Source organism: Eumetopias jubatus, unplaced genomic scaffold (assembly GCF_037043125.1).
Source record: "Eumetopias jubatus isolate StellerSeaLion01/CBP00866 unplaced genomic scaffold, mEumJub1_p1.0 scaffold_9, whole genome shotgun sequence".
Lineage (NCBI taxonomy): Eukaryota > Metazoa > Chordata > Mammalia > Carnivora > Otariidae > Eumetopias > Eumetopias jubatus.
The window spans coordinates 108990641-108998787 of NW_028274815.1; the positions used below are offsets into that span (position 1 = coordinate 108990641).

General features: G+C 39.8%; 1 protein-coding gene across 1 annotated transcript in view; it reads right to left on the bottom strand.

Moving 5' to 3' along the window:
* Window positions 1-7942, bottom strand: part of MCM8 (minichromosome maintenance 8 homologous recombination repair factor) — a 41380-nt gene extending 33438 nt beyond the window's left edge. Inside the window, exons 1-6 of the mRNA XM_028113000.1 lie at window positions 7641-7942; window positions 5436-5588; window positions 5024-5107; window positions 2743-2825; window positions 2183-2332; window positions 359-462 (exon numbers count right to left, since the gene is read on the bottom strand). Coding sequence (XP_027968801.1) covers window positions 359-462; window positions 2183-2332; window positions 2743-2825; window positions 5024-5107; window positions 5436-5583 — 569 coding nt within the window. The 5' untranslated portion in view covers window positions 5584-5588; window positions 7641-7942. The remainder of the gene's footprint in view (window positions 1-358; window positions 463-2182; window positions 2333-2742; window positions 2826-5023; window positions 5108-5435; window positions 5589-7640) is intronic.
* Between the last annotated feature and the right edge of the window lie 205 nt (window positions 7943-8147).

An 8147-nucleotide genomic window follows, 5' to 3' on the forward strand; every position in this document is an offset into this window, starting at 1 on the left:
CAGTGGGTTCACTTGGGTGTTACAACCAATGAGATGGCAAAGAATGCATACCCTTTTTTATTGATTTCTTTGGCTTTATAAAATGAGGTTCTCATTTTTTTTTTAAGATTTTATTTATTTGACAGAGAGAGACACAGTGAGAGAAGGAATACAAGCAGGAGGAGTGGGAGAGGGAGAAGCAGGTTTCCCGCCAAGAAGGGAGCCCGATATGGGGCTCGTTCCCAGGACCCTGGGATCATGACCTGAGCTGAAGGCAGACACTTAACGACTGAACCACCCAGGCACCCCGAGGTTCTCATTCTTAAACAGTCTTAAATGCCAGGTTCTAAATAATACTTTAATACCAGCAAATCCTCACCTTGCATGAATGTGTGGTACATTTACCATTGTTTCCCCATCCCTAGACAATCCTTCTTGGGCTTGTAATTCAGCTGCATGCCTTTCAAGGTCCCTAGTTAATACCTAAACAGGACAGGTATTTACTTAAAAGCTGGAAAACAAAACATCCTCTTGAAGCAGAACTCTTTCATAGAAAATATGAAGTTTATGAATATAAATAGTTCAAAGCAGAATATTAACAGAACTCTAACAGCCCTTTAAAATTTTGGTATTTAATTGTGACTACTTATTTTATAGTGGATTGTTTTACCTGGGATTTTGTGATCCCTGGCCTGGAAAACTCCAGCATCCCTATCTACTACTTTCTGTCCAAAATAAGCTTAATAGTAAAAGTCCTTACAGTAATCTTCAAAGCTATTACCTCCTGGACAGGCCCTGGTGCAAACATATTTTCTATTTCTCCATATTCAGTGATTTATTAAGATAAAATAAAAATGACTTTTGAAATACCCAATACCCACCCCCTTGGCATTTGACATTAAATAAATATTTAATAACCTCTTGTACACAAAGCAGTATGCTGACAACCTAAGAGTGAAAATAACATCCACATATATAGCTACAATTGTTATAAAGACCATAAAGATTTAGAGACAAAATACTATGCAAGTTCTGAAAAAAGGTCACGAGAAAGGTTTCATGGAGAGATAATAGTGTCAGCCCCCCCCCCCAATTTTGGATATGCAATGCAAGGGGCATTCCATGGTTAAGGAATAGCATGTGCAAGAGATCGGACTATTGAAAGAATCCTGGGGAGAGCTCAGCTTAGCTGAATGGTAGTGAGTGAAAGTGGGGAGGAAGGTGAACCAGATCATGGAAGGCCTTCAACACCACAGAAAGGATTTAGATTTCACTTTGCTGCAGTTTCCAAAGACAGATCATATTTTACCATGTATAGCAATAGTAGCAACAATTTAGGAAACATACCGAAGGTTTAAGACTGATGCAGTAAAGGTGAAAAGAGGTGGATTTAAGAGATATTTTAGAAATAGAAATGAAAGAATGCAGTGACTTGGATACAAAGAACTAATGAGAGGAGTCTGAAGACAACACCAAGGTTTCCAGTCTCCAGTACCAGCAGTGTACACATCTTTGTAATGAACGATTCCTTGCGCCTGGCTACCATTACCTCCTCTGCTCTATGTGCAGTTCTCAGTACCCCTTTAAGACCCATCATAACTCTACCATCTCTACAAAGGCTTCCTCTGAGCTTTCCCCATTCCTCTCCAATTGCTGAGGGTCTTATCTTTATCTCTGAATGCAGTCAGTACTTTATTGTGCCTGTTCTGAGATGTATTACTCTTTACCTTGAAGCATTTACCCCTTTGCCAGCCGAAATACTTTCACATACATTTTGTCAACTGACCCTGAGAAAAAGTCAGGCAGGCACAGCACATATTATTTTCAGCTTATATATGGGGACACTCAGGGAGAGTAAGTGACTTGCCTCATGTCAAAGAACTTAAATCTGAGGTTGCTTTCCAAGTTCGTAACTGATAACATGATCCTTGTCTTATCTTCCCTATGAGATTGTTTCCAAGGAGCTCTTTAATTTCTGTATTATCTTCAATAGACTAAACTAATTCAAATAAATTAAAATAAATGTCACATTTAGATAAGCTGTTGTATACAGAATGAATGGTATTTTTTAGGACAGGAGTGCAAACTTTCAGTTCTAGCCAATGTCTGTTGGTTAAAAACTAAGTATCTTTTTGAGAAGGTACTGTTACTGTAAAATCTTCCTTTAAAATTTTGACAGAGTCTGCACAAGAGAAGTCTTTACCTGATGTATTGCCAAACCCATGCAAGCCAAGGTTTTCTCAGGTGCATCCCTCAACTCATTTGCTATGTTTGGTACGAAGTCAGCCATTTCATCGTCTTCTGTCAGTTCTTTAAAATCCACCAAAATACTTCCCTTTCTTTCTATTTCATCCTATAAAATTTCAAGGCATGAAAACAATGATGGCTTTCCTGGAGTCAACTATCATAACTAAACATTCCATAACACACTTTGAAAAAGCATATGTTTATATGGTGATAACAATGAGTAAGTACAGTAAGTTTTGTACCACTTAAAGTATTTAAAATATATTAACTTACTTATGCCTCTTAACAACCCTTGGTGGTATTAATACTATTATGCCCAACTTATACATGAGAAAACCAAGGTACAAAGAACATAAGTAATACACTAAAATCCATACTGCAGCTAAGTGGCAAAGGTGGGATCTGGATCAAGGCTGTCTGGCTGCAGCATCTACTGATCACTAGCACCTCAAATATACTGTTCTAGAAGACAACACATAAAGGTGGATTAGTAGCTTTGTTGTACAGGAATCTTACCTTATCATATAAATCAATACGCCTCGTGAAAAAATTTTCAAATGCTTGAATCTTCCGAATGAAAGGAGAGCTACTGCTGTAAACTAATCCAACAAAATGGCATTAGCACTAATAATCACGTGTAGAGACATATTTTTCATGAGATGCAAGAAACACTGTATACATGGTAGACGACTTTTTCCAATTACTTTGCATTCTGATTACATTTACATAAGTATATAGGTAAGTACTGAGTGAATAGTTAAGATTCTAAAACAAGTTTAGGTCTGCATAATCTTAAATGCAAATAGGAAGTGACTTTTTTTTTTAAAGATTTTATTTATTCATTCGAGACACGGAGATACAGAGAGACAGAGAGAGAGCACGAGCAGGGGGAGAGGCAGAGGGAGAAGCAGGCTCCCCGCTGAGTCAGGAGCCAGATGTGGGGCTCGATCCCAGGACCCTGGGATCATGACCCGAGCCGAAGGCAGATGCTTAACCATCTGAGCCACCCAGGCGCCCCAGGAAGTGACTCTCTCTAAAAGCACCAATATCTGGGAATCTCAGTACTGAACCTTTGACATTTAATAGGACCTAGTAGTTCAAATAGCTTACATAATAAAGCTTAAAATGAAAATTATAATAAAGCCAAACTAGACACATGAACTAAATAAATTATTCAGAAACAGAGCTAAAGACAATCAGTCTTTGCAAAATAAATTCTACTAGTCCATATTGCCACATCCTGAAATGAGGGGAGACAGACCACTACTTCACTCTCGTCCTAAAACCTTTATATTAGAAGTTCTATAACATTTTCAAATTGGTCTCCCGCAGAGAAATAATACCGTGAAGCAGTTTGGAAGTATAGATGATATAAACCTGAGGTATCTCCTGAACTCCATCTTTAGGAACAGTCTAAAGATCACTTCTAGTGCTCTGGGCTAACCGCTAAGGACATATTGCAGGTGGCTGGTAGCTAATGCATCCTAAAGCAGCAAAAGACCCATCAGCTATGAAACACATCTGTGTATATAACAGAAAAAAACAGACTCAATACAGAAAACATTTGTAAAGCACTTTATTCATTCACCAAATGAATACTGAGTTCCTGATATGGGGCAAGGTCTTTGCCCTCTTAAAGAAGTACACAATCTAGTGGGAAAATAACCCACAGATATATATGCACATATAATCCATAATAAAAGACATAACATAGAAACTGTTAAGAATGCAGAAAAGAGGGGCGCCTGAGTGACTCAGTTGTTAAGCATCTGCCTTCAGCTCAGGTCATGATCCCAGGGTCCTGGGATCGAGCCCTGCATTGGGCTCCAGCCCTGCATTGGGCTCCCTGCTCAGCAGGAAGCCTGCTTCTCCCTCTCCCACTCCCCCTGCTTGTGTTCACTCTCTCGCTGTGTCTGTCAAATAAATAAATAAAATTTAAAAAAAAAAAGAATGCAGAAAAGACTAGTCTCCAAACCTATAAAGAAAAGTGTATGATGCTAGCTGATGTTCTTGATTATAAAAGGGGAGATTCCTTAAGTGTGTTTTTACACAAACGTGTGTTGGTGGTCTCTCAGTTCCAAGCCCACCCCTCTATTTTCTGCTCTGTGATGCTATGATCGAGATCTGCACAGTGCATTTCCCAGACTCCCTCTAGGTTCTGCGAATTGCAGACACTTTAAAGACTGGAAGGTGGCAAGAAAGAAGGATTTTATTGTTTCTAATTCTTTTCAGCTGGAGAAAGTAGCTATAGTTCCAGCCTCCAGCTCTGAGCATCAACTGTGTAATCGTCCCACCAGAGTTATCAGCAACAAGCAGCTTCATTCACTGCAGTGGTCGAGCACAGGTGTGAAGGGCACCCTTCAGAGGTCCAAGCACAGCTTTGTAGGGTACTCCTCAGTGGCTGAAGCAACAGCCCTTCCTTTGAATTCCCAGGTCCTGGCCACTTCAGAACTTCGTACCTTTTGTACCCTCAGCCATAAGGACGGTTGGTGCTTCCAGAAGTTATTACTATCTGGGGGCTTACCTCACTGTTTCCCTTTTGCTCTTTTAGACTTCCATCTGTATATTTTAATTCCCTGTATTAAATCCCCTTTTTGAAATACCTAGTGAGGTTTCTCCTTTCCTGATATAAAACCTAAAATATTCTTGAAACAAACATGATTTAATTGTTTGGGTGAACTAAAATTAAAGAAGGTGGCATCTATCAGTAAGCCAAATGATAGTAATATGAGATGTAACATCCAAAGACAAATTAAGAAAATAGAATTTATGGTACTTTCTGTACTTTCAACTCTACCTTCAGAGAAATAAAGCTTCCAGCCTTTATATGGTATTAACTGATCCAATGTTGATTGTAGTAGCAAAGTCTGTGAGGTTTGTTCTGAAAACAAAAAACAAAACCAAAAAAAACCCAGAATACTAGGTCAGCAGAAATAGTATATGTGCTATCAAAGCAAGCAGTAGGTCAGGAGAAATAGAACATTTTTTTTCCAACTTGCTTCTCCTTCCAGGATTGAGAAGCTGACATGATATTAGTAGTTACAGGTTAAGTTAGAGATTTCAGTAAAAATTTTGGATCTTAATGTTTGAATACTACTTTAAGGAGTAACATCAAATTAAGAGTGAAATTTAAGTTAAACTGCTTTGTAGGACAGGCATAGTTTCCTCTGTGGAGGAAAAAAAATTGAACAATCCTTGTCCTCCCCTACCAGAAGGATGTTTTCTCATGGTTTTATTCAGGTCAGGTCTGCGTTCTCTCTCTCTCCATTTTCCTGTGAAGCTCCCACCACCTCTTCCTCTTTTCCAGCTTTGAAATCTTCCTCGTCCAAATCCTCTGCCTCTATAGTCTCCATTCATATTTTCTAAAAGACCAAGATCTTCATCAAGATTACAGTGAAAATAGCGATAAGAATGTAACATAGTTAATAAGAGAAAATTAATGTATTCTAGTTTGAGATTAGCAAACAGGCCTGCAACAGTGTACACTATGGTAATAGGAGATGTAGCCTCAAACACTCCGCAGTTACCCTTCTAATTCCCATCTCTCTCTTTTTTTTTAAGTTTTTATTTAAATTCCAGTTAGTTAACAGGCAGTGTAATATGTTTCAGATGTACCACATAGTGATCCAATACTTCCATACAACCCTGGTGCTCACCACAACAAGTGCATCCTTAATCCCCATCATCACCTATTTCACCCACCCACCCCCACCCACCTCCCTCTAGTAACCATCAGTTTGTTCTCTATAGTTATTATGAGTCTGTTTCTGGGTTTGTCTCTTTCTTTATCCCCCCTTTGCTCATTTGTTTCTTAAATTCCACATATGAGGGAAATCATATGGTATTTGTCTTTCTCTGACTGACCTATTTTCCTTAGCATTAAACTCTCTAGCTCTATCCATGTCATTGCAAGTGGTCCCATCTCTTTTTAAGGTATACCCATCGTGTTTCACCAAGTATACTGAATGTTCATGGGATAAAAATAAAGTACTGCACCTGTCTGCAAGGAGCTCCTACTATAGCAATGAAAATAAGACAAGTAATTAACTGAGATGACTTGTTTGTAGTGTTTTAGACTTATAAATGCACATATAAAACAGCAGCACTGGCTGAACATAATCCTGACCTGTGACACTAGGAATACATCATCATAGCCCCTTATATACAGTCAATCCTGCATGTCATATCCACTTTTATCAGAGATACAAGGATATTCTTACATAGGCAGCTAATGTAGACCTTTCTGGGGAAGCATACGAGTGGGACATGGCACATACACGTTTCAATCTTTCTTCTCTATAGGGTTAAATGAGAAAGAAGTTAAGTTTCCGGGACTCAACAACTTCTTAAAAAGACAATAAAAGAAAGATCATTTCCAGGTCAATACTGATTAATTTAGTTTTTAGATAAATTCATTGAAATGCAATAGTTTTTTAAATAACATATCCATATTTGTTAATATATCATACTCCTTTTTTTGCTAGTATCTCTTCACATTTTTTGTTTTGTACCTAGCAAGATACTCTTTTTTTTTTTTAACTCAAAGATAGTTCTGGCTAAGTATCAAAGATTCAAAATATAAGTGACCTTTAAAATGGGTTTTAAAAAAACTCATATGGGTGGAGCACAGGGCATTCTTAGGGCAGTGAAATGATTCTGTATGATATTACAGTGGTGGATATATGACATTATGCATTTGTCAAAGCCCATGGAATTGTACTACAGAAAGAGTGAAGAACCCTAACATAAACTCTGGACTTTAGCTAGTAATAACGCATCAATATTGGTCCATTTATTGCAACAAATGTAGCACAATATTGCAGGGTGTTAACAAGGGGAACCGGTCTGAGGGGAGGGAAGAGAAAATATAAGGGAACTCCCTGCACTTTCCGTGCCATTTTTCTAAAACCTAAAACTGTTCTAAAAAATAAAGTCCATTTTTAAAAATAGTTCATATCCTAAGGATAAAAAGAAATAAATAATATATCCGTACACTGTAGTGCAATTCTTCACAAAAGACCATACCCAAATCTGTCTGAAGGGATTTAATTAATAAATAAGTTAATACCCAAATAAGTTCACGATGTTAGATCAAGACAAAACTGATAATCGTCCAGACCACATCGCAAGTCAGGAAAATGAAGCCCTGAGAAACATCAAGATTCAAGTTGTTTGGCGGCAGTACTGAGCTCCAAACTCCGTCTTCAGACTCCCAAGACGAAGCGCTCCTTCGAGAACGCTACATGCCATATCTTTCCCAAATGAGATAACAGAGTGAGAATAACTAGTAAAAATTCCAACACGAACGCAAGAAATAGGACTGCAGAACTGAGTAAAGGAGCCACCCGCGGCGGGGGTCTGCTGTGCTTCGTTAAATACCCTACTTCATTTAGGTCTCCTCAAGCTGTTCTTACTTGCAAAAAATAGAGGTCCCAAAGCTCTTTCGGTTCTCAGCTGGGCAGGTTCCTGGTGGCAGCAGGTGTGCCCCGCCGGGCTCTCCCCTCCTCCCGGAAAGGGGTGGGGGGAGACAGGTGGGGCCAAGAAGAAACTGAGGTTCGAGCTCCTCAGGTGACTCCTGCCCAAGTCCCTTCAGTTGCAGTCCTCCTGACGTCCTCACACGGGGGCCGAGTCTCATCTGTTGGAGCAATTCGGGGGCCTCAGCTCCGCCCCGACATCTCGCAGCCTCGCGGGAAAGCCTTTACCTATTCAAGCTGACCTCGTCAACTTCCAAATTCGTTTTTGGCGCGTCTGTGACGCAACTTCCGTCCAAGGAGCCGCGAGACAAGAGGGCCGGAACAGAGTGCAGCCAATCAAAGAGTTCGGCCAGACGGAAGCCGTGAGGTTGCCGGAAGCTGTCCCGAGGTTCCGACCGGAAAGCGGAAGCGGCGCGCAGCACGTGGGGGCGGTGCCGGTCGAAGGGT